The sequence below is a fragment of the Typha latifolia genome, chromosome 12, assembly GCF_019914945.1.
Source record: "Typha latifolia isolate L0001 chromosome 12, TyphaL0001v2, whole genome shotgun sequence".
NCBI lineage: Eukaryota > Viridiplantae > Streptophyta > Magnoliopsida > Poales > Typhaceae > Typha > Typha latifolia.
This window is the reverse complement of record NC_133097.1, coordinates 5295557-5321722: the sequence shown is the minus strand read 5'-3', so window position 1 is coordinate 5321722 and position 26166 is coordinate 5295557. Positions and strand designations below refer to the sequence as shown.

Below are 26166 nucleotides of genomic sequence, written 5' to 3'. Positions count from 1 at the left end.
TCGGGTCAAGTTACTCTTGATTATCGAATCGGATATCTTATATTGCCGATGGGACTAGAGAATTCTTTCTATTTTTAGGGTTTAGGGTTCTTGGGAGTGAGAGAAAGAGCTCTGCAAAGATGATGCCAGTCGATGCTCGGTGCGGCGAGGGTTCGCAGAGGTGCCTCATTAATGCTAGGAATATAAAATTGCAGCACATTTTACTCTCAGAAAATCTTCTCAGATGGCATTGCGAGATTTAACTCTTAGTTCGAATCTGGAATTTGTACTTAATTTTGAAAATACGTAATTTTTCTTCTCAATCACATGTATCTAATGGTTATTTCTTGGTTGGTTAACGGCTAACTGTTTAATGATCTAATCATATGGCTGGACATTTTAAGATGTTCGGTTAGTATATATGTATGAATTAATCTGTGTACTAATTCCATTGCAAACAAAGGGAAAGATTTTTCTAGTCCATTATTTGTTTCTAATGGGATTAAACAAGAGAATTCTGAAAACATTAGTGGAGTAGTTTGAGTGATATATGTAATCCTTTGAAGAATTTGTTATGGGCTTTTGGAAATGTCTTAAGCCACCCCAAACTATAACTGATATTTTGAATTCTGAAGAAGAAAATACATAGAATGTTTAATTATGAGTAATTGGTTGCTATCTACTCTTATACTAATTATAATATATCTCAGTCAATGGTATTTATTATTACATTGGCATGATGTTTATGCAGGCTTTGATTTTATTTCTCCTTAGATTGAAATATCTAGTTTTTATGCAATTTGTGACTTGGATTTGTTAATTACTTCAGGTCATACTTTGTACTTTACTTCTGTTTACATTTTTTTTCCTACTTCTCCATTATCTAGTATTTCATTCATGTATACTTCTCTAATGAGTTATATACAAAGCAGTGATCTGTTATATAACTCCTTTATCTCGAAGTCCAAATCCAATATCCTGTAGTGCATAAGTTTCAGTTCCTACTTTATTTCTTGACAAAGTTGTATATGAGTTTCTTCTTTTTCTTGGTATTGAAACAGTCCTTGTCCATATAGTTTCTTAGAAATTCTAAACTGTCAGCAGGCACAAATGCTCAGCATGCTACAAGCAATACAAGAAAAAGGAACATCTTATTGATCATATGAGAATATCACATCACTCGTTTCATGACCCCAAATGTGGGGTGTGCAAAAAGCATTGCAAGTTATTAGAGTCAGTGGGGGGAACATCTTACAGGTACTAATTCGATGCCATTTCGTAGCTATAATTTGGTGTATCCAATTTAATGTATCTGGATAATAGATATTCTATCCAGTGAAGAGTCTAGATTTTAAACCTTCAACTCCAAAGAACATAGTGAGAGTAAGTTTCTTGTAACTAGAATTATGCATGCATATCTAACATCATTTATGTCTGTCATTATTTGGCTGGTTTATTGGCATCATTTTTTGGGTCCTCTACTAAAAGGGCAATGTGCAAAAATATTTGCTCAGCTGATGTTATTTCCGGTATGTTATTATGCCATTAATCGTGATGGAGTTTTTGTGAACAAATATGTGCAGCCTGAAACAGAAATATCCAACTTGAGTATGGATATTGATAATGACCAATTTACTCAAGTGATTGCTATGGACTTCCCTTGATCTTTATGCACGCGTGTGCTTAATTGATGAAAATGAAGAAGTAATCTTGCATTCTTATGTGAAGCCTCTCCTCCCTGTCACCAATTACAGGTATACATAGTATTAAACGAATAAATAGCATTGGGTACATTTATTATGATTCTTAGATAAAATTCGGATCTCAACTGTCCAGATATGAACTAACTGGTATAATAGAAGATCATTTGGTAGATGCCACGCCTCTGATGGAAGTAACAAAGAAAGAAAGTTGAGAAGATATTGTACAATGGAGAATCACTATGGAGGGCTCGCCTGGAAGGTGGAAAAGCCAGAATTCTTGTTGGCCATGATTTATGTCATGATCTAGATTGTCTGAAAATGGATTATCCCAAGCACTTGATCAGGTTAACTGACAATATTCTTAATAAATCACTATCACTGAAGAAATGTTGAATTTATAGGAGACGATATGATTTTGCCTGTAACTCTGTATCTTAATTCTTTGTTCTATACACAGGAATACAGCAAAGTACCGTCCATTGATGAGAACAAATCTGATCAGTTATTCTCTCAAGTACCTAACTGGGACATATTTGGGGCAAGTGACATTCACAATAGTTTTTCCTTTAACAACCAGCATCAATTGTTTGCAACAAGAAATACTTCTTTCTATCTATGTTTTGCAAAAAAGATACCTTCTAACTTTTATCATTGTACCAATCTAACATTAAGTTATCTTATATCTCCCTCCCTCCCTCTCTACTGTATCAATAGATATAGATCCTATCTGCATAGTATCCATGGAACTAGTAAGTGTACAAGCATGAGACATGAGAAATAATATTTAAATTTTTTTTTTTTTTCTTGCTTGTTTACTATATTGGAGCAATATAATAGTATCTTGTTGTTGATGCTATTTTCCTTCATATTGGAGCAGATTTATTTACCTGAAGGTCTGTAGTTTCTCCATTATATGATACTCTGTTTCCTGGCAGATTGAATGTTCTCAATAGGGATATCAAGGAAAATCCCCATGTGGCAAACTTGAGTGTGGAAGCTCTTTGATGGTATCCTTTTAAAATTTTTCCAGGTATATGAGATCCGAACGGGTGTTCATGACCCTTCTGAAGATTGCGTTGCAGCACTGAGGCTTTACAAAAGAATGTGATCTCAGATACACCAGGAGGATAGATCTTCGCCTTCAAGAACAAGCAATGAGACCGATTATATGAACAAAATAAATAGTTTTGACCCCACAAGAACGAAAGAACTGGAGAAGATGTCAACTGATGATCTACTTGAAATGTCTGTTTCTAGTTACAAGTGTTGGTGCCTGGATACTAGAATAATGAACTTAAAAGTTGAGTTGTCTCCTTCAACATGAAGGAAAATTTTGTTTAGATTATATTCTAGTTGTATCTGCTGTCTACGTCATGAAGAGAAGCAAAGTTCATCTCGAATGTTAACATTGTAAATGGCCAAAACATTTTGGCTTTCAGTTTCCTTTCCTTCTTTTGTCCTAAAGTTACACAATTATATATGCTTGACCAAAAGAAGATATTTTTAGTGGTTGGATTGCTTTATTTTTAGATCAAAAATACCTCACTTGATCTCTTCCATTTGAAGATTTTTATATACCAAAAACTAAAATTGAAGGGTCATTATATAAAATAAAATAAAAAGGTCATTGGTAAATAATAATAATAATCCCTTTTAATATAACTAAAAATAAGAAACCATCATTGTAAATACTTATTACTTCCCTCCAGATAACACTCAGAACAAACATAAGTTGCTAGCCTGGATTTTTGACATGCATTTCGTGTCAAAATCAATGTCCAACAAATGGATAGTTTATACAGTGTTTTACACAAGTAAAAAATTAGTTATTTACAAACAAATGACATAGACAATGAATCAGCAAAAGCGGATTAATAGCCTGCTGTAAACTTGAGCATTTCCTAGACCTCAACAATGCACTTAAGATGGATAGCTCCAGATAGGTGCTGATGCCTTCAAATTGGAACATCTCCTCGGTGTTTTAGCCTAAATTAGCCAAAAGACCATACTATCCAAAAAAGAATCATACTCTAGATATTAAAAGGAACTGCTTCTGTCCTCTTGAAAACTAACCATGATGTGTCCAAGGCAACTGAGGAGGTTCATGAGATATCCGGTTGGACCAGAAGTTGGCAAGCTTTACACAATAATGTTCTCCGTTCCAAACCACAAATTTCATGTCTGCTTAAAGTGACTAAGAAATTAGTTAACCATTGAAGGGATATATAAGAACAATATTGTGAAACTAAACGTTACTAAATTATATGTTCTGAGAGTACCTGGCAAAACTGGCATAGGCAGCAGGGATATTCTGCAGAATATCTTCTCGTCAACAAAGACATGGCTTTGAAGATGATCAATGTCAAGTTCATGAATCATCTTGATTGATCCAAGAAGCACTTTAGCTGGAGCTTTATGTTCAGCATCACTACTGCAAATCCTTTTAAGAGCTATCTCCAGACCAATGGCCCATACTTCAGCACATTTTTTAAAACAAGTTTGCATTTCATTCCATTTCCCATGATCTGATAGTACCCAAGGTTTAAAGAGTTCCGATGAGACTCGTAAAATTTCAGCAACTCTGTAAATCTCCCCAAGGGCAAGAAAATATTGCTCCCCTGCAGGGCATACAGAAATGTTAGGATGTCAAGAATATCTTCCCCTGCAAGATGCAGAAAATTGATAGGACAAATATACAATTATACATTAATACAACTAGGCCATGAAAAGTATTTTCCACCTTCAGTTAAGGCAATTATCCAGAAGTTGTGTTTGGAACTTCGAATAACTAAAATTCAGATAATTCAATGATGTACCTCGAGATAATATTTGTGAAGATGCGTTCACACGAATTGATTCTGTCCAAATCATTGCACCATGCTGCAACTCTTCAGCACAGGCCAAAACCATACTGGACCATGCAGCAACATAAGCATGCTGTTCCTCTTTGGATACTAATTCCCTGATATGTAGTACTGATGTGGTGTGTTCAAAAGGTTCAACTGATGAACTTGAAAAACTTTCCACCTGCACTACACAAGTTAGATCTTAGATACTACATTAACATCGAGCTTGTCGTAGAAAAATAAAGTGTTCTATCCAATGCCACTTGAGTGAGGAGCCAAGCTTGTCCACTTTCTTTCTCCATGCCGACAACAAGCTCACATCAGAAAATTGCTGTGTCGCACAATTTTAAGTAGACAAAACTGAGATATTTGCTAAGTGTTTTGCACAGGTTGCTTAATTCAAGAATTATGACAGCCTTTCAAAAACCAATTCCACAGAAGTTCACTTTAATTCACTCAAATAGAGCACTTGAACTAAAAATAACCCCTTCTTCAAACAAAATTCTTATGGTTATACCTCACATATGAGTGAATGAAAATCCACACTTTCATAGTTTCATGCAGAAGATTGGGAAATCCAGCCTAGTTCGCTGTATGTGATCTACAAGGTCTAAACGCCTATAACTGAAAACAGTAACTTTTCGTGTGCACCAAGAAGTCATACCAAGTTCTCACAAGGATAATTGAAGATATTGAGTTTGCATTGCTTGACACATAAGCTCTTAAGTTCGGAAGTATGACATTTTGCAGATCACATTCCACATTCTAAAGAATTCCATCCTTAAAGTTGAGGTGAGGGTCAACTGTCCCAATTCTACAACAGGGTGTCATGTTTCTGATGAAATACTACTGTGAAGATGCTCTCCACACGAAAAAATAAATTGCCAAATGTTCCACATAACTCAAGAGGAAGATTAACTTGTAACACAACAGAAGAAGAAACCACAAGGTTGATGTCTCTCAACTTGTAAGAAGTTGGCCCAAATTCGTGATCTAGACAATTGGAGAAAAGATGATTTCTCATGAGAATGAAGTGTTTTCCTATAATTTGAGACTCAATTCAAAAGATATATATATATATATATATATATATATATATATAACAGCTTTTCCTGCATGTTAGTTTTCTATGGTGTCCTATGGATTTAAGTCTATTTAGCTCTTTAGCTTGTTATCACCTTTCTTTGTAAATTCAAATCAAAATTTCAATCTTTGAATGCATATTGAATGGTCTAATGTTCAAAGAGTTTTAACAGTGATTAACACATCATTGATGATGACTGGCTTAGAATTTTGAAATATTGTGAAGACAATCTCCAATAACACCTATCTGGTGATGGTGGATAACTGGATTTAATATTGCAGACCAACATCATGAAAACAAAATCTCACCAGGAAAATTGCAGAAAGAAAAGTAACTTCTATAAAAGGTCAGGTAAAGAATAGTTGGTACGGCTTAATAATATTATTACAATAAAGCATGTCTTAGTTGTCATTAAATCACACCTCTGCCAGCAAAGGATATCTACAAGGAGACGCAATATCCAATAAATTATTACTCACATTACTATCAAATCAAGGAAACACAATGTCTAGCAGAGCTAATAGACAAGAATCCTTCCAGCCCTTTGGAAGTGCAACAGTCATCTGATTAGCAAGTTAAAATGTCACACCAGGTCACCTTAACTTGCTTGTTAATAATAGATGTAACAATGTGCATGCTCATTGAATGGTAGGAAATCTCTAGGTACGAATTTATGGCATTAGTAAACATCTTCTTTGTAACATGATCTACCAATCTTGCTAATAGACACGTTAGACAATGTTGGCAAAATCTCTACACCAATATAAAACAGTTTGCTGATTATAGAGACTGTGTAGCATCACTTTCATGATTACATCCTGCAGTTCTTTTTTATCCTTACCTTTATGAAACTCTAGCAAGCCCCATCATCTAGAAGTATTCTCTACCGAGCAAGGTTCTAAAAATGCAAATGGCAGACAGGCGAACAAGGGACCAATTGCCACCTAACACCCAAGAGCTAGATGCATGCTTAGATAGATTCCCAGAAATCATGGTGGTTCAAAAATGAACCGCCAAAAAAAATATATAGTTAAAACTATATATATATATAAAGGTAAGTTCATGCATTTCTACCGAGAACCATACTAAACCATTAAAAATTTGCAAACCTAGCTATATTTGCAACAAGTTTGAATTTCATGCCAACCTATATACTAGAATATGGCAAAGATGCCAAAGGCAGTTAGCTAATCAGGATAAAGCCATGATATTATTCATTTCATTGATCATTTAAACAACGATGGCCGTGCCGTAAGAGGAGAAGAAAAAAAAAAAAGAGATACTCACCTTTGTCGTTGCCGACCGCCGCTCACCGCTCACTTGCCGTCGCCACTAGGGCACCCGACGTGCTCGGGCAACGGCAACGGCGATTGGCAATGGGTAGCTCGACGGTGAGCGGTAGAACTATTAGGAGGGATGCCGTGTGGCACCCCTCGTGCCATGTGCCGGTATGCCGCCGGCACGGCCATCCATGCATTTAAACCTCTTTTCTTGATGTCCCACCTTTTCTTACTGAGTTGAACTTCATTCCTTTCTTCATTTCATTATTCTTCTTTGCAACATAAAACTAAAAACCTCATCGGTCATCTAAATTTCATAATTTGTAAGATGTAACAGTACACACATTTCCCATTAATTTTTAAATCAAAGTAGTAATGGTGATACAAGTTCATAAGGGCAGTAGTCTATTTAAATCATAAAAGTGCAGCGTACATAATGACGGAAATAGCACATAAAGTATAGACCAAAGGGATCTGCATTTTGTATGATAGTCATCACTCTATTAATGCTTATCAATAACTAACCAACCTGAATTCCAGTGGAGGGTGTGAGCAGTTCGGCTTTAGTGTCTGAGGTCTTCTGTTCTTCATTGCAAAAAAACAGAAATGCATCTTTCAGAATGTGAATGGTAAGAAAAGCCTATGCTAACTCAAGGAACAAGTTAAAAGATCACCTGTAGTCCCTGAGACGTCATTATGACTCCATTTTCTGAGAATGCATCCTTGAATCCCCAGTTCTCATCCTCCACATTTCTGACCCAATTCTCAAAATTGGGATGCAGTCCATTTTCAGTAGTGACGTGTCCTTGCTGATATGTGTCAGAGATCATATCATTATGAGGAGCAGACATGGAGAGAAAGTTCGACCCATTTAGGATTCCCTCATGTTGACCATTTACTTGAACATGACCTTGCTTCTTAGTAGCTTCATGCACCAAACCATTGCCAACAACCTTCAAAACAAGGGAACATTGAGAAAGTGAAAAAGAAATCAACTGCTAAGATACCAATCTGACATCATGATTATCAATAAAACAAGAGCAGCATTATAAATGCAAGCATGGATACCAATAGAAATTACAACATGAAATATCAAATTTATCAGATACCTCATATAAAATTAGCCATATCATAACCTGATAAAAATATCAGAGGATAGTATAACCCAAAATCAATGTCACCTTATTGCCTGCAGTAGGTGAGAAGGCATCCTTGAAATCCCAGCTCTCTTCCTCTGCACTTCCATCCCTATTCTCGAGAATGAGATGCAATCCATTATCATTACCAACAGGTTTTAGCTCAGAAGTTTCAGAGGCTGTATCATTACGAGGAGCAGCAAGCAAATAAAAGTTCAACCCATTCAAGGCCTCATTATTGCCATTTACATCAACAAGATCCTTCTCATCAGCAGCTTTATGATCCAACCCGTTGCCAATGACCTTCAAAGAAAAGGCATATGATAAAATTAAGAAAAAAAGGAAAGAAAACGGAAAAAAACTGCGAGTAATCAATTTGACATCAAATTATTAACAAAACAACCAAAAGATGCTACCTATAAAATTTTGCAAAATGAATCAACACATCCCTGAATTCCCGATACTCATCTCAAATTATATGGAGAGGTATAAACGTAATATTGAATATAGAGATGTAGAAATATAAATGAATGTCTCAGAGGGGTATACATGCGAAAATCCCTCATATTATTAACAAAAAGAACAAAATAACCCCCATTAAAAGTGCAAGCACGGAAACCAACAAGCGTGAACTATCAAATTTCGTAGAAAGATTAGAGAATAGGATGAAAAGATAAGGTGCGCAAATCAGCAACAATTCAACATCGATCGCAAGATGCATTATTTCCTTCATCAGCTTCAATAAATCATACGAAATTAACATGATGAACCACAGAAAGGTCAACCCAACGAATCAAATCACCGAGAAAGATTACCTTATTTTCCGCAGTCGGCGAGAACGCATCCTTAAATTCCCAAGAATCATCATCGAAATCATTATTCATTCCACCACCAGCATCAGTAGAAGAACTTGCCTCGTCGTAAAGGTTAACGATCAGATCCCTAAGACCCCCAGATCCAATCCCGCCATTACCACCCGCCGTGCCCAAAGAAGGGGTAGAAGAGATCCCACCTCCTGCAAGAGACGGAGGCACGAGATCTCGCGGCTCTTCCTCTTCTACCTCCTCTTCGCCAAAGATCGAGAGAGGTATCGCTCCCTTCGGCTTCTCCCACTTCGGAGCGACTGGGCTAGAGACGAACTCCCCCCAGTTGTCGTCTTCCTGGGGTTTGGATCGAGACTGGAGGGGATTCGAGGCGAACTCGAAGTCTCCGAAATCGTTGTCGTCGTCGTCGTCGAAGGAGAGGAAGGGAGGAGGATGGAAGGCGGAGTTGATCACCGGCATCGTGAGGGTAGACAAGTTTCCGTGGGGGATCTTTGGGTAGTAAAAGCTGAATCTATTTTTATATAACGCGTCAACTTTCAGAGTTATAACTACCCAAATAACTCACCAACCTTAAAATGGAAAACTATTCGGCACGTGAAAATTGAAATTAAAAAGAAAGTTAATTTTCAAATCACTAATTATATTTTTCTTATTTTATAATTCACACCTATTTTGGACGATTTTGTAACCGACACTTTTTTATTTATAATTCTTATTTAATATTTTAATATTATTTTAACTAATTAATTAAATTATTAAAATACTCTTATTATTATTTTTTCTCGCTTCTCCTTAGTGCCTCTTCTCTTAAGAAACAGAATATTCTTTTAGCGGTACCATTTAAATTAACAAAAGTGTTAAATTAGAATTATAAGAAAAATATAAGGGTCAAATTATAAAATTTTAAATACAAGGTGTGAATAAGAAAATAGGGTGTGAAGTGTAAAATTCCCTAATAAATAAAGCGAAAAATGGCTCGAATCAGCGGGGAGGAAAGATTTCGGTGCAAGTCTAGCTGTCCTGATTCGTCCGCCAACATATTTATTGTAGGCATTTGACGTTATGCCCAAAATGGAATATATAGAGGCCTAGTGGGATGGTTAGGGTGGCCTGAGTCAGAATTTTTTTGGTTTTTGACCAAATTAGCCCTCACCTTAATTTTATTTACTAAAATAGATCGTACATCAAACTTAATACTAAAATATATCTGTTTTATTTATTCGGTTCACATAACGCTAATAAATTCAATATTTTATTTTTAGATAAAAATAATAAAAAGTTCTTGTAGCGTTTTATACGAGAGAAATTAGAAAATTTAAAGGAGCTATTGATTTCTTTTTTTATTTTCTGCATTTCTAATCACAGTTTATTGCGAGGATTCATAGCGCTATTTTAATATATATATATATATATATATATATATATATATATATTTCTCATATCTTTGTTAAATATAATTAGCATAAAGTTACAATGCTTTACACTTTTTTTATATTTATATCTATATTATTTTTATTTAAAGTTTAATTAAGTTTTAATTAAAATTATTATATTCATTTCATAATAATATATTATATATCTAAAATGAACTATTAATTAGAAAGTTATGATCTTAAAAAAACTATGTAATTCGAAGTCCTAGTAATTTAATATTTTTTTACAAAGATATTTAATTATTCAACATTTTATGTTCCAAAGATAAAATTCTTTTTCCCAGTAAAAAAAACTAAGCTTCTCAATAATTTTTTTAAAGAAAAATATTAATAAAAATAAATATTTTACTTAAAAGATAAAATACTAATAAGATCATAATTTTACTAAAAACTCCAGTAAAACAGGGACTGAGGCCTTTCTTTATAAGCTCTACTTTAAATATGTTTCATATAGGTCTCTCTTCTCTATCTATCAATACATATGCATACCGCTACTGAAAAGAACTCGCTTTAGCAAAATCTTTTTAGAAGCTATAAGAGATCTTGAACAAAATAATTGTTTTGGTGAGTGCGATTTATAAATTGCCTTTCCAAATAATCGATTCATTGATTGGTTTATGATAAATTTGATGAGAATAGTCGTACTGTGCAACAATTTTTCATATGGTGATGGTGGTGAGATGGGAAAAATTATAGCAGTTTTTAAATTAGTTTGAACAGTAATTTACTTGGTAAAAATCTCAAAATTGATCTTTTCTTCGTTCGTCGGCGGCATCGCTTTTTCGTCAATGCCTTTGTAATTGCCGTCATCTGACAGTCATTCCTGGGTAATTTTGAGCTAGGATTTCTGCGGTTCGATTCAAGCTCGAGCTTGCTGATTTATAATCTCGAGCGGAGCCGAGCCGAGATCTGCTCAGCTCGTTCGAGGTCGGCTCGTTTACTTCGCTCTGTTGAAAACCCTACTTAATTCTCCACGCGACCCCCTCTTCCAGTCCCGCTGTCTCTCTCTCTCTCTCTCTCTCTCTCTCTCTCTCTCTCTCTCTCTTCTTGTAGCAGAGGTGAGCAGTCGGAGCAATGGCGAAAGGGTCGAAGAGGCAGCGGAGAGATTTCTCGCGAAGCGCTTCCAAGCACAAGAGCAACAAGAAAGAGGACCGCACGCTTAGGGAAGACAGCAGCGACGACGAGATAGACGCTTGTAAGAGAAAATCAAATCGATAGAACCGCTTGATCATCGAGTTTTAGGTTTTCCAGGATCACAGATTCTAATTCTGTCTTAAAAAATATAAAATCCAATCTTGCAGTTCATAAGCAACGCGATGTGGTTCCTCTCGACGCTAACGACGGTCTGTCTGCAGATAATGAATTTCTTATTGTTGGGATAATGTTGCTTTGAGTTATTTGATTTGTAGGTTTTGTTTTCTGAATTGGGTTTTAAATAATTGTAGATGACGGTTCTGAGGATGAGGACTTGGAGGAACCTGTATTTGATTTTGAGGTGAGTAAATAATCTATCCATCTTTAGTCTTACAACTAGGAAGCCTTATGGTTATCAATTGCCATTATATGTTCAATGGTGCTATATGCAAGTGGACACACATTATAGTTGAAGTTGGTTAGCCTCAACTAAGATAGACAGGAGTTTCAAGCTCTTTTCGTTAATTAAATACTTAAATCGTAGAATTAATATGCATATCTAGATTTTTACTTGCTATTGGTCCAGAACTAAGTTCCTTCATTTTTTGACTGTTCCTTTTTATTTCTTCTTCCTTTTTCTGCTTTCAAACTGTATATATCGTAGAGTACTATTATTTTATAGTTTCATAACTTTCTACATAATCCACCAATGCTAATAATAATATGTACAACCTTGATGTTCTATAGCTGGTTAAAGTAACTAGTTATTAGTTCCTTGTAAGTGTAATTACTGCTCTTTTAACAAATAATAATTTCGTCCTAGTTATATTTCATAGTATATCTGTAATCATGATCCTTCTCTCTTAGTATTTGATAATTTTGTAGGGTGTTGATGACGACAGTGATGATAGTGGAAGTGAGGATGGTGATGATATTGACAAGGCTGATGATGGAATTGAAGATGGTACTCCACCTAAAGGCTTTGCTGCAAAGAGTAAGGAAACTGGTCTATTTTATGTCTGTGTTTGATGTCCTAAAAATGTTTACAAGGACACATGAGAGAACATGGATAATTATCCTTCTCTCAATCTCGTAATAAACCATCTTGCGGAAAATTGGAAATATTCTCATGCAAGAGGTTAATTGAGGCATTTTCTATTTTTTATATCTAGGTTAATGGATATATTTATTGACTTTTTACATGTCATATTAATACTATATTAGGCATTCTTAAAACAACAGATTATTCACAGCATGTTGCCTGCCAATTGCTTCTTAGTAGGTAGGGAATGCCATATCTGTTACTCTGCTAGACATGAAAAATAGTTTTATGGCTGAAAGCTATCGAAAGAATATACATCTATTACATCTGGTAAGCTAGATCTATGATAGTTGATAATGAAAATTCTAGGGTGCTCCTTAAGATGCCTATGTTGGGATAAGCTTGAATTGGACCACCATTACCTATCAAGTATAAAGTAGTATTTAAGGTATCATTTATCCTTGAAATCTTTACTTGGTAGTCTCTCTTAGTGTGACTTCTCTTCATAAGACTTTTATCATAAAAGAATATTAGAAACCTCTTTCTCAAGAATGTTGAGGGTTTTGAGCCATATCTTTTTTTTTTTTCATTTCTTCCAATTAGTATCTTGAAGTATCAAGTTTCAATGAAAAAGAAATCTTATGGAACAACTAATGACCCAAATACATGAACTCTTTGGTGAGTGTTGCCTTTGATAAAATATCTAGTACAGGCATGACTAGATTATTCAAGCACGTCTAAGGTAGTATAACAAAATATTTAAGCATTTATCAGATGCACATATCATAAGTAAAGCCTGATTTGTTTAGTTATCAACATCAAAACCTCTTAACATTTAACAGTCATTGTGATTCTAATGTAGCATTCCTTAAAATAATTTTGATAGTAGTAAACTCTTTTCCTCATTCGCTTACGAGGACAAATGTTATTTGTACCTTAGGTTGGAGTTCTCCAGGTTGCTTTTGCTTGTGCTCTAGTAAAGATTGGAATTCTGTACTATGTAAATTTAATGTTGGCTTCGAACTCTACCATACTAAAAATCCTTGATGTGATCTACCTTCCTGCTGCGCCTTCTTGGACTTGCATTTTCTAACCCAGCCGTTCAGAGTTTCGCATGAAGGCCATTGCGCTTGATTTGCTTTTATAATTTTATGTAAATTGTGAGTTGGAGAACCAGTTTCCTTTTCTTTATCGAAGTGATGTCAATAAATTACATTGAATTGGGTTTCTCAATTTGTCTTCTTGTTTGCACAAGAATATCCTTAAATTTCCATATTTTCCTTCTTGTTTGCAGTTGTTATAATGTAAGTCTCCTAGTCAAGCCTAGTTGTGCGTCATATTTCACTTGATTATGGTTTCCTTTCCCAAAGTCTTGAATATTTCGTTTATGCATGCTTGTATCAACCTATTGAGATTTTGTTGCACTGTTATTTACTATAACTGCACAAGAAATATGAAGGTCCCCTTCTCGCAATAAACTCTTGGACATAAGAAGAGCAAGCAAAGAGAGATGTTGATTTATCTAGTAACACTTTACCATGCTGTGCCATTTGAATATTGTCATTTCATTTAGTTATCCTAGAGATAGATTGCAGACTCGTAGTAACCTTTGCAGACATGGAAATATTCTTCGTAGGCAAAGAGGGTAAGTAGCGATAGGTGAACTTGTACTCATTATAACGATTGATTGGCTTGTCCCATAAATAAGAGGCAGAAGTTTTTGATTTAGAGCTATGACAGTCCTTAGGTTGATAAAATAATATATATCTACTGGTGGAGTTTGATTATTGCAATTGCTCTTAGGTATTTAGGAGAGTGGTTCTACTTATTTTGGTTGGTGCAATGGATTCAAGGAAGTATGTTTAAATTAATATATCTAAAAATCACTTCATATTTAATAATATGAGAGAATTCGCTCAGTGACATTCTGACTTGAGTTCATATGCTTAGTTGCAAGACAGGCAAAGTATTTAAAGCAAAAGTTTGGAGGAGGTGATGATGAGATGGTAGATGATCAGGAAGAGGAAGAAGGACGACAGGGGAAGGTTTTGTGGGGTAGAAACAAGAATTTGTATTATAATGCTGATAATATTGACTATGAGGTAAGGAACTTCTGTCACTTTCAGTGGCTTCCCTATATATACATATACTGCACTGTTGATGAGTTCCACCAGTTCTTTTATTAGTCAGTAATGTATTTTATGCCAATTAACAGCTTCAATCAAGTGATGAGGATCTCCCCAAGGAGGAGGAGGATGAAGTGTTGAGGATCCAGCGTGAGAAGGCAAAATCTCTTTCAATGGAAGACTTTGGCTTAGAAGCTGCCGAAGATGAAAGTGATTCTGACATGCAGGACAAAATCCCTAAGGTGATGATAATTGCTCTTCTGTTCTCTTAACATTTGGAAATATGCATAGAAAACAAATTTTTTTATGGCTGATGCGAGCATGAGGGTAAGTTCTGATTCGAGATTGAATCTTGGATGGAACATCACGTAACCTACTGTATGTACTTCGAGGTGTCTTTAAGTACATAGGCCAACTACAATTCTGAAATATTTACAAACTAGGGGGTACATGTTATATGGATCATTACACTAGGTTAACTTTAATGAAAGTTGGATTTTCATAAATAGGATGGCCTGCTTGTAAAAGGAGTCATGACAAAGCGTAAGATAAAAGGTACACTTGAGGGGAGCTCGTTTGAAAGTTATGAGATGGTAAAGAAAGATGTCAGCTCCTTGTCAAAAGACGAGCAAATGGATATTGTATACAGGTATGCTTTTCTTCCTTTCTATTATATAGCTTGTATAACTTATTTGCTTATCCATATCATCAGAGGATGTTTTGCACTTTAGATATCTCCTTCAATTACATAGGTAGCTAAAAAATTCTGTTTTTTTCTTTTTTGAAAAAATCATGGACAGTAGAGCAGTTATTCTTTTATCAAATTTCTCTTTTCTGGTTTTTTATGTTAGAATATTGTGATGTGATTGTGACTCAGGTGTTTTAGAAAAGGAAAATATCATTATTGGTATGTAAATTCAGATGTAAAAGGCTAGATCTTGTCATAGTAGACAAAAATCTCGAGACAGAAGATAAACAAGGTTTAAAAGAAAAAACTAAAAAGCTTCTATTTGCATCGTGAGACTACAGCTGTTTATTGATACCAAATTAGGGTGTAATTGAGCCGAGTTTGATAGAGCCTAGCTCTGATACCAAATTAGGGTGTAATCGAGCTGAGCTCGAGCCGGCTTGATTATTTTGACAGCCATATACCAAACTAGCCCTAGTTCAAATAGGAAAGAAAAGAACAGAGATGCTAAGAATCTAGAGAAATCTAATTGAATATAATAAAAAGTTGGAGACCAGTTGGAGTTGGGTTCCACCTCAAACCTACTTTGAAAGATATATATTTGCATTTGTTACAAAACACCATTTAGTCTATAAATTATCATCTCATTTAGAAAATGGTTTATGACTTGGAATACTATATGCAATCTGTTCTGTTATACCATTGAGAATTCTTAATTGTTTCTAACTTCTAAGCTACTCTCCTCATTGAGCATACATTATGATAATTGAATAGACAGTTAGAAAACAATTGGGTGGAAATATTGTTGCTTAGATGATGATGTTAGTTATTCAGTAGAGACGATGTATATGAAGCAAATATACCTGAGACAACCAAGGAATAGCATCTCCTTGGATTATATGGGATAATCATATTAGTTGTCTTTGGTTTCTTCTGAGACCACTTGGTGCATTGATTGAAAATATAAGTATAGTGACTATAACCCATGCGGGAGAGAAAAAGAGGTCTACTGGGAAATTTTTATGTACTTGGTTGTTGTGGGCTTCTTTTTAACATTAATTGGAATTTGGATTCCCAGTTTGAAATAATATGAGTAGCAATTGGTTAGTATAGGTCTCAATTAGGATGTTTGTCGATCCAGTTCATTGTTCAGTTTTTGTCTTGATCTTTTGAAAAAACAAAATATTGGGAAGCTTCAGTTGGTTTCCACTGTTTTGGCTCTGCTTTTGGTGGTTCCAGTTTTGGTTCTTTATTATATAAATGTAGGTAAACCATTTTAGTATTGAGAAAACTAAAAAAATGGTGCCTCCATGCACTTTCTTGCTTGGCTCTACTTGAGGTTTAAGCCTCTGATTGAGGTTGGGAACTTCATTTTGAGCTAAAAGAGTGGAGAAGGAAGAATTAGGGAGAAAGGGAGGAGGCTTAGGGAGGCTTTTGATTTGAATTTCTGCTTGCTTTTCATGTGTTTTGCTTCCAAGTATAGCCTCTCTTCTATCTCATTTTCATGAAAAACAAAGACCCCAATGAAATAATGCTTAAAGTTTGAAATATGCTATGTTTAGGTTTTGCACATGTTACTTTCCATTGATCAGTCTTCATAAGCTAGTGTCATGGAAAATAAGATTTAAACCATTCAAAAATTGAGAAAACTTTTTTTTTGTACAACTTTTTTGACGTAACTTTCAATGGTCTCAAATAATTTGGGGTTCACACTGAAGTTTGTGGTAAATCTATATCTGTTATTTATATCACCAAATTTCCTCAAGTGTTATCTCAAAATCTTGGCTAAAATTGGGAGAGTATTCAAACTGATGGCTGATTTCACCAAATTTGTGAAATAATTTTCTCAATTTTTTTGGCAAATTGCTGTACATTACTTTCCACAATCTAAAGGAACAAAAACTATCTTTTAATTACTTATCGTATCTTGTCTTTATTTATATGGTACCTAAATGCATAGGTGGTCCCTTGAATTTCTATGTAGTAGGAAAATAAATTTTCTCTTTTAAGTCTTCCTGAGGGAATTTAATTAAGAAAATTCAAAAGGTTTTATACCAACAGTATTTGGTAACTCTTTCTGAATGTTTAACTGGTAATGGCTTATGTGTAGCTAGCTGAGTTGAATATATGTTTAGCCTGTCTTCCACTACATCTATTATTTATATTGGTTTGGATACTATGTTCTTACTCTATTGAAGTGTAAAATTGGATTGTTATTGGCATTTGTATCTTATTCCTTATTTCCTTTCATTGCAGCTCTGCTCCTGAACTAGTTGGCTTGCTGTCAGAATTGAATGAGGCGCTCGAGCAGCTGGAAAACGTTAAACCAGCTCTAACCAAGGTAGTTGATAAATATCTTATGTAAGAATGCATTTTCAAACGTATGACAAATACATATTGTCAGATGTCAATGACTCAATCAGTCTCTAGTATGTGTAGTTATTAATATTATCCATTGTTACGTTGGATTATATTGCTTATCTGCTACTGCATGCATTATAACTAATTTATTCCTTTTTTTGCTGCTTCCATATAATGAAACAATGCCCAATTATTTTCCTTGATATTCTTAAGATTTTGTGAAACATGAAGTATTCAATTGCAATCATTTTGGAAAGGAACTTACAAAGTAACTTTGAAATCTTTACTCTATCGTTTTTTATTTCTTTCTCTTATCTCTCTTTCTCTCCTACTATTTAACAAGGGTCTAAAGCTCAATCTAGATTGAGATTAGCAATCCAGAAGAACGACACGTGTTGATAGTATCAGCCGTCCGTATCGGATTGTATTATTTTTTAATTACGTAAATTTTAAATATTATATAAAAATAATTACGAAAATTTTCTAAAAATTTAGAAACAATGACATAAAATAAGAAAATAATAATTACTCAAATATAAAGCGTAAAAATAAAAAAATATTAACTTACTCAAAAGAGTGATTGTATCATACTAGTCATATCAAATGAATCTTGTTGTGGAATTAATAATCAATATATAAATTTTATATCTGGTAATAATGAGGACGATAATCAACAGATGGATCTTGTGACAGCTCCAAATAATGAATACTCGATATACTATAGTTATAGGAAGCAATATTTTTATGACATCACTGATATGTTTGTACATTACTAATTTCTCCGTCTTCAATCCCTATGTCTCTTTGACTTCTCTCTTTGCTATTGGTAGCTGTATATCTCTCACTGCTGAATAACTTGTAACAGCCTTTGCTATCGTCGCAATCTTCCCTAATGCCACATTTAACTATGAGTTATCTCTATTATCTAATAATCTATCATCCACTTTTTTTCATTTATAGAGTCAAAGGGTCTTCATCAAGAACGTGATTTAAATCAATTAGTTGATAATTTTCTGTCTTGATTCTTTTTTAAAATTTTCTCCCTCAATCTTATATTATAATGATAGAAAACTAATTTTACTAACCTATTTATTGTGGTGTGAATCAAGGAGAAGATAGTTTAATTTTTTTTATATTATGATGAAGACATAGTTTGACTTAAGATCTTTTTTATTATTACTGTCAAATTTGGTGCCTTCTCCTATCTATAAATAGACCACTATTTAGTTGTATTATTCTAAGATATGATTGCAATAACTTTAGCAAAACTAAATTGCCTAACTCTCAGTCTATATCTCTCTACCTGAAATATAATATTACATATATTTTATAAGATATTGATGAACCTTAAAACAAATAAAATGTAATTTGAAACTTGCAAGAATTTAAATTTTAAAATATTTAGAAAAAAATAAATTAGTGAATTAAATATGTCTACTAGTAGTGGGTATATCTCGATGCATTGTTTGTTTCACCTTGAGTCAACCAACTTTCACATCCTATAATGTTTGCCTATATATATTTTTTGATCGACTTTTTAGCTATGTCCATAGCCTCATATAAGAAATTCATTTTAGACTTATCCTCATTTTGTTTACAAGTCATAATACCTTAACAAGAGACTCATACTATAGGCTATTGTAATATTATCTCAAAATGTGTTTCAAAGAATTATGCTTTTCAAAGTTTTACCTAATATTTGATCATTGAGTTTCATGTTCTTAACTTTTATGGACCACTTCTGTGATGTAAACAATCGTATAATATTACTAGTTTATATTAGTAATTAAAATTATAAATATACCATATATAATTTTTTTTATTCTTTTATATAAAAAATGTTAGACTACCTTGTCACCTACCTTCACCTTGGTGCTAGGCAAGTAGGGTGACCCGCCCGCCATCCGTAGCCACCTTTCAAAACATTGATTTTCCTCATTATTTGTTTCCACTTGGATCACCTTTTTTTCACCTATTTCTTTTACTACATCCGGCAATCGAAAAATATAATTTGCACTTTTAAAATGAGGAATGACATTTATAGACTTCAAAAGTATTATTCTCATGCCCGAGTACACTAAGAAATTAATTATATTTATTTTATTTTGTGTAGTCCACCTATCACATACCAACAATCAAATTCATGTCGAATATTTTTTAAATGCTTCAATGTAAGTGTAAGCTCATCTAACTCTGACTAAAGATATTTAGTAGTAATATGATTTAAACTAGGAGATGAAACATCAGGCCTTACTAATTATATAACATCCACCGTAGTGTGACAATAAAAACTATCAGCTATATTAAAAGTAATATGGTTATAAAAGAAAAATTTAATGATAACCCTTCAAATGTGCTTCTTTGTAGTTTTTATCTCTTTGAGAGTTATCTTGATAGTTGTCTTTGTACGGCTCATTTTCTTTTCTTAAGATATGTATTTATTGATCCAATATTTTTAGAATTCGCTTTAACATCAGGAATCTTAGGTGTAGAACTGTTGTATTCATATTCTTTTTCTCCCTACATGTGAACTGATTTAGATCTTTGAAAGCTATCACCATTGCTTCTTCTCATCTTCTTCTCCTCTCTATGTGTTTTTCTGCTCTCTTTTATTACATCGATCATCTGTCTCTCCTTATCATCCTTTCTACTCTGATCACTGCTATCATCATCAATATGTACAGAATTATGTATTAATTCTTGCTGAACTATTAACTATTTTTGTTGTGCAAATTGTTTATCCTTCTTTTTGTCTATTAGATGAGCCGATATTTATTTTTTGATTTCTATGACCACTTGAATGCAAGTTACTATATTTCTTTGTTTTCGGCCAAATGTTCTTTCATACGACTGATATTGGTACTCATTTCCTTTCTATACAAGTTGCATTTAATATGTCTTTTATTAAATAGAGAAAGAGGATCTTGGTTCAGGACATCAATTATTTGATATTCCCAAGTCTTTGGTAGTAGATCTGGCCATCCAATGTTGGAAGCCAAACATAATTGCACATATCCCTGGAAATGACTGGACGCCAGGTTTCTGGTCTAGTTTGGACAATAGCTTATACAAGGCTCGATGAAACTCAATTTGATATTTATATTTATAACAGGAGCAACTCCAACATTCATAATCATACAAGTTTTATTTTTCTTGTCAACTTGTCTGCACGACATACTGTTGATCTTGTTTTCTTTATTTTCTAGGTTAGTTATTTTGGTCTTACGTTACACAGTTAATTGTTTACTGCTTAATTTCTGGACAAACTTATATATGCTCATGACAGCAGGTAAGCTGTTCTTTTTGTTGCTATGAGTTGTATTTTCTCCTATAAATATTTATTTCCAATTATTATCTGCATAAATATAAAAGGTATTCTTCTCCTCCATGTTTCTTTTTTTAGGTTCTCTTTGATTTACTGATGGTTTTGATGTTTTTAGTGCTTTGCTTCTGTTGTAACAAAGATGTTTTATAATTTTTATTCTGAAGGTGAAAGAAGAAAATGATACAGAGCAAGGTAAAATGCAAAATTTGAAGGTGAAACAAATTCTGCTTTTGACCTATTGTCAAGCAATTGGTTTCTATCTTCTTCTCAAAGCTGAGGGACACCCTATTCGAGATCATCCAGTAATTACCCGTCTGGTGGAGATTAAAAACATGCTGGAAAAGGTTTTGCCCCTTTCTTGAAAACATTAGCTTATTCCTTGTACTAGCTCTTCCTCCTTGCCCCTTCTCTCCCTCCAGTCCTTCTCTGTGTGCCAGTTATCTTCTTTTGCTTCTTCCTCTTTTTCTTTCTTTTTTGTCAAAACTTGTGTTAACAGGGTGCATCTAGACTCTAGAGTACCTTGTTCTCATATGCGAGTTTTTTTTCTTTAATAACTCACTTAGTCTCATAGGTTCTGGCATTGCCAACCTTTTAATAGATGGTCTTTTGACAGATGAAGCAAATTGATCAGAACTTTCCTTCTCAGACTGGCATTGTCAGCCAGGATACTGTAAATGGCTTCTGTAATTCAAAAGCTGAGGAAATGTCTCCATCAGATACTACAGATGCATTAAACAGATCAGCTGCAGCAGATGAAATAAGCCAGGTAGTTCCTCTGTGATGTGTTCTTTTGTTTATTAGTAGTGAAATTTTCTATGCCTCATTACGAGTAATACTGCAGGCAAATAAATCTGTCAAACTAAAAAAGGATGTGTCTGTAAAGGATGATCATCAAAGAAGCACCAATCAGAAGGTCAAGGTTGTGCAGAGAGCTGAGGCAAAGGTTTAAACCTATCCATCATTGACATTATACTAGTCTAATGTGATTAACTAACAAAGATTTGTGCCAAGCAGGATGTTCAAATGGGCCTGAAAAGTTTGGAAATGCTGAAAGTAAGAGAAAATCTAGAAGCTAAGTTGAAGCAGAAAGGCTTATATAATTTCACAAAGTCAAAGCCAGAAAATTTGCCGAGTCATGCTTCAAAGCCAGTTAATAGGTGCTTTTCTTTCATTGTGACTGAATAATATTCTGTGTTAAAAATTAAAACATGCTTATGTCCTAATATAAGATACTGTGGATATCTTAACAGGAACCTTGAAACACGAGATGATTTTGATGATGAGGTGCAGCAAAATGTGACACAACTAAGTAAACTCTCCCAACTGGTTGCAACTAAAGCAAGCAAATCTAAGGTAATCAAAATTGAGATGAAAGTATTTATGGTCTTCAAATCACATGCTTGGAGGTTTTTTTTCTGGTATTCCTTTTCTTTAGTCTTTACATTGTCAGACTAGAAGGATTCAGAAGCATGTACTGGGACTAATCTTTAGCTTTTGTTTAGATTCTTATTACCTAAGTTATTCATGTGTTGCAAATGAAGAAAGGGTAAAATCCATAGATGGCCGTGCCAACCACCGATCGGCATGGCACGTGTCATAGCACTTGTAGGTCGTGCCGGCCATGCCGCAAGAGAGGGAGAGAAAAAGATGAGGGAGACTACTCACCTTCACCTTTCACCACTCGCCGCTCGTTATAGACTAGCTATCGCCGCTCCTTGTCGACTTCATAATCATCGTTTGCTATCGTCTCACCGCCGTCTCGTCACCCCCGAATCGCCAATCGCACGAGACGGGATGCCCTAGACTGAGGAGGAAGGAGTGATGGGTCGGGTCGGATCGAGTGAAATAAAAATTTAAGTTGCGGATCCTCTTAGAGGGGTGCCGTGTGGCACCCCTCGTGCTGTGTGCCGGTAGGCCGTTGTCACAGTAAGTGCCAGTCGGCACGGCCCTCGTTGGTAATCTGTTTATATAAATATACATAAAGATTATTCATTGTTTAGGAATAATCGGAATAATATATCCAAGAGATTTTACTTACATTGTTTAAAATCTTTTTAAATATTAATTAGAAAATGCATGCTGGATGGCCAACAGGGGACAAGGAAGGCTGGGTGCACATGCTGCATTACCATGCTGGGTACCAAGTTAGCGTAGCATTTGCTTAGCAGCATAGCACATACTACCTTTCACATAAATTATTGCTTTGGCAATATTTTCCTGTCAAAGGATTTCCTTCGGCTAGAACTGCCTTGACCAATGACACAGAAACCTTTCTGAATGACTGAATCTCAGACTGCAATTGTTTCTAAAGCTTGAAGTAATATGCTGTACATGCCCATTTTTAAGTACTACTGTCCTATCTGATAATTATAACAAATGTTACCATTTATTTTGTTGACAATGATATTACTAAATTAACTGACCAAACATATTACAACTGTTCGCTGATGAAAAAAGTACAATAGTCATATCCATGAGTTTATGATTCCCTGAAAGCTAGATGAATTAACAGCTGAATGAATGACAATGTTCTTTCACACCTTCAGTTGAAAAGAAATCCCAGTTTTCAGGCCTTTAGTTACCCTATATTATATTTTGCTGTATCATCTAGCAAGGAGTTCTGTAAATTTTTGTTTTACTGTCCATCAGGATAACTTAAGAGTTTCCCTGGTATTTTTGCACCAGGTGCTATTAGGCATTTCTGTAATATAAATAGATTTCTAGAACTTAATTCATTGAATTTAGAATTTCACTTTGGAACATTTCAAAAGAATATAGTCTCTTCTTTGATCTTTCAGGATTATTTCTTCCAAAGTGGATGTGTGGGGAGTAGAGCAATTCCTGTATAGTTGTCAATGCTGCTATGATGCACTAGTAGATTATGGCTTGTTTGGTTTGAGACTAAGTCCCAAACTCGATTAGTTAGTTTCATTTCTTAGTCTTAATTTTTTTTAAGAATAAATTTGATTAAATATGAAAAAGATAAAAAGATGTTTAGTTACTGAACTAATTTAGAGGTCATTAAACGAGTTCAGGGGTCTTTAAACTCAAAGCAAACATGGCCTTATATGATATTATTGGATATATCTGCATTTGCAGTGCATATTTTTAACTATACCTAGCTTCTTTGAGGATGTAGCTAAAATATCTTAAAGCCTCATGTTTTTTTTGAAAAAAAAAACACGTTTGGCAGCATTCCATGTGTGCAGTGCTCTACAATTGGTTCTGGTTCATAATTTCTTCCCGTCAAGATATAGTAGTTATGAATTATGTGCATTTTGGTAATATCCTGCCATCACATTTTTTTTTCTTTTTCCAGAAGAGTCCATAGACTGCCATCACATTGTTATAATGAATTGATATTAACATGTACTGTAATGTCATATCCTTTAGTTTGCTTCCGGTGATGATGACTTGCCCAAGCGAGACAATATTGGGGAAAGGCGGAGGAAACATGAGCTTCGTGTTCTTGCAAGAGTAGGGACCAAGTCTCTTGATGATGATGATGATGATGAAGATATGGAAGATGGAGATGGACATCTCGAAGGAGAGTCCATGGACTTAATTCCCCAAGATGATGAAACAGGAGAGTCAGAAGATAAATTTTACAAGGAGGTCAAGAGACGACGGGCTGAAAAACTCATGGCGAAAGAGCAAATATATTCAAAGTATGTTTCTTTTTTCTATAAAGCAAAGTATGTTTCTTAAATGAGAAAAATATCAGATGCTGTTTGTTCATCTTATAGTGGTAATATTACGATTTTTTGATATTTGGAGAATTCTCATCAAATATGTGACAGGACACCCATTGTTCCATTATTGGAGGAAAATGAAGCAGATGGCAAGAGGCAGATCACATATCAGGTTAGGCCTATTCCTGGGAGAACATTGTAAGTTAGATAATTCTTGTAGTTGTAAACCTATATTTAATATTTGCAGATGGAGAAGAACCGAGGGCTTACTCGATCTAGGAAGAAAACTGCAAAAATTCCACGAAAGAAATACAAGGTATTAATGTCTTATTAATTGAAATCGACTGTCTGAATGCAATTGCAGATTCATTACGATGTATTCATTTTCTTTATGTTATTGTTCAGATTAAGCACCAAAAGGCGGTTGTCCGACGGAAAGGGCAAGTTCGTGACATTAGGAAGCCCACAGGTCCATATGGTGGTGAATTATCTGGAATTAACACAAACATCAGCCGCAGTGTTAGATTCAAAAGTTAATTGTAGTGTGCTTGTATGGAATCTTTTGCTACAATTAGGAACGTAACACCACTAAAGTTTTGATATGCAACACTTCTTTTCTCTGTTACATTATTTTTTTTGGCCTTTTAAGTTTTGAGGTGCTAGAATGGGCCAGCTTGAGTATGTAATGCACTTACTTTTTATAAGGAAATTTAAGAGAAAGCTTCCTTCTGATATTATAAACTTATAATTTTATGCAAGTGTAGTAACTTGTAATCAGACATTTTACTCTGTGCCATTATGATCATCAATCTGCCTTTCAATTAAACTATAGCATGAGTTAGTTACTTAAGAGAGTTTAGGGCTAGTTTGGTTTGAGGCTAAGTTTTGAACTCGATTAGTTTGTCTTATTTTTTAGTCTTAATTTTTTTAAGAATAAACTTAATTAGATATGGAAAAAAAAATAAAAAGATGTTTTGTTACTAAACTAGATTAGAAGTTTCTAAACTAATTCAGTTGGATCTCTGAATTCAAACTAAACAAGGCCTTAACTACAAATTTTCTCGAGCACGTTTTAGTAAGTCAATCAACAACTTAATTAGCTTCCCAGTAAACATAAGACTTTACATTCTTGGTAAAATTTAGAAAATTTAGTAAGAAAAAAAAAGTTTGGAAGAAGTAATTATGTTAACGAATGAAACAAGGCCACGTTCCTTTGTCAAAAAGAAAAAAAGAAAAAAATAATTTCTCTCAGTAAGGGTATAGAGTTAGTTGATTTCATATGGGTAGATGTTGGAGTATATTTATGATGGTTGTTAGATCATAATTCTTCTTAAATTTATGGGCAATTTGCTATGCTGATGTGGCTTTTGGGGGGGGGGGGGGTGGTGATCCTAAAAAAAGAGATAAAAAAATAAAAATAAAATGATATTTGTTTGTCTTTTATAATTATTTATTAGCTCGAAGGCTAAGATATGAGTTTGATAAAGGACTAACCCTCTTTAGATATAGAGAC

At 34.4% G+C, this 26166-nt stretch overlaps 2 protein-coding genes and 1 long non-coding RNA gene across 4 annotated transcripts; 2 read left to right on the top strand and 1 right to left on the bottom strand.

Moving 5' to 3' along the window:
- LOC140799365 (uncharacterized) lies at positions 1–3160 on the top strand. The gene is made up of 5 exons (XR_012110988.1): positions 1–160; positions 1084–1236; positions 1563–1733; positions 1816–2026; positions 2140–3160. It is a non-coding gene; the product is annotated as an uncharacterized lncRNA (long non-coding RNA).
- A 250-nt stretch (positions 3161–3410) lies between these two features.
- LOC140799364 (uncharacterized) lies at positions 3411–9340 on the bottom strand. The gene is made up of 7 exons (XM_073153673.1): positions 8844–9340; positions 8074–8331; positions 7567–7845; positions 7422–7472; positions 4499–4709; positions 3962–4300; positions 3411–3863 (listed from the first exon to the last, which is right to left on the bottom strand). The coding sequence occupies exons 1-7, from the start codon at positions 9309–9311 to the stop codon at positions 3751–3753; spliced, it is 1719 nt and encodes a 572-aa protein (XP_073009774.1). The 5' UTR covers positions 9312–9340; the 3' UTR covers positions 3411–3750.
- A 1729-nt stretch (positions 9341–11069) lies between these two features.
- On the top strand, positions 11070–25394 carry LOC140798783 (protein THALLO). Of its 2 annotated transcripts, none has more exons than XM_073152825.1 (17): positions 11070–11480; positions 11587–11628; positions 11731–11780; positions 12305–12413; positions 14412–14563; positions 14677–14829; positions 15097–15236; positions 17532–17616; positions 21126–21305; positions 21575–21727; positions 21803–21898; positions 21976–22118; positions 22212–22314; positions 24355–24629; positions 24762–24825; positions 24901–24969; positions 25059–25394. In XM_073152825.1, exons 1-17 carry the CDS (start codon positions 11360–11362, stop codon positions 25188–25190), a joined length of 2067 nt encoding a protein of 688 aa, XP_073008926.1. In that variant the 5' UTR covers positions 11070–11359; the 3' UTR covers positions 25191–25394. The 2 variants fall into 2 exon arrangements, with proteins under 2 accessions (XP_073008926.1, XP_073008925.1); XM_073152824.1 differs by having other exon boundaries at positions 21803–21904.
- Positions 25395–26166: the final 772 nt, after the last annotated feature.

Excerpts from the sequence above, each read along its gene's own strand:
- LOC140799364 (XM_073153673.1), bottom strand. The coding sequence starts at position 9,311 with ATGCCGGTGATCAACTCCGCCTTCCATCCTCCTCCCTTCCTCTCCTTC. Across the intron at positions 7,846-8,073 it reads CACCTACTGCAGGCAATAAG|GTTGTTGGCAATGGTTTGGT; the intron begins GTGACATTGATT and ends CTTGTTTTGAAG. Across the intron at positions 7,473-7,566 it reads TGACGTCTCAGGGACTACAG|AAGACCTCAGACACTAAAGC; the intron begins GTGATCTTTTAA and ends AATGAAGAACAG.
- LOC140798783 (XM_073152824.1), top strand. The coding sequence starts at position 11,360 with ATGGCGAAAGGGTCGAAGAGGCAGCGGAGAGATTTCTCGCGAAGCGCT. Across the intron at positions 11,629-11,730 it reads TCCTCTCGACGCTAACGACG|ATGACGGTTCTGAGGATGAG; the intron begins GTCTGTCTGCAG and ends AAATAATTGTAG. Across the intron at positions 14,564-14,676 it reads CTGATAATATTGACTATGAG|CTTCAATCAAGTGATGAGGA; the intron begins GTAAGGAACTTC and ends GCCAATTAACAG.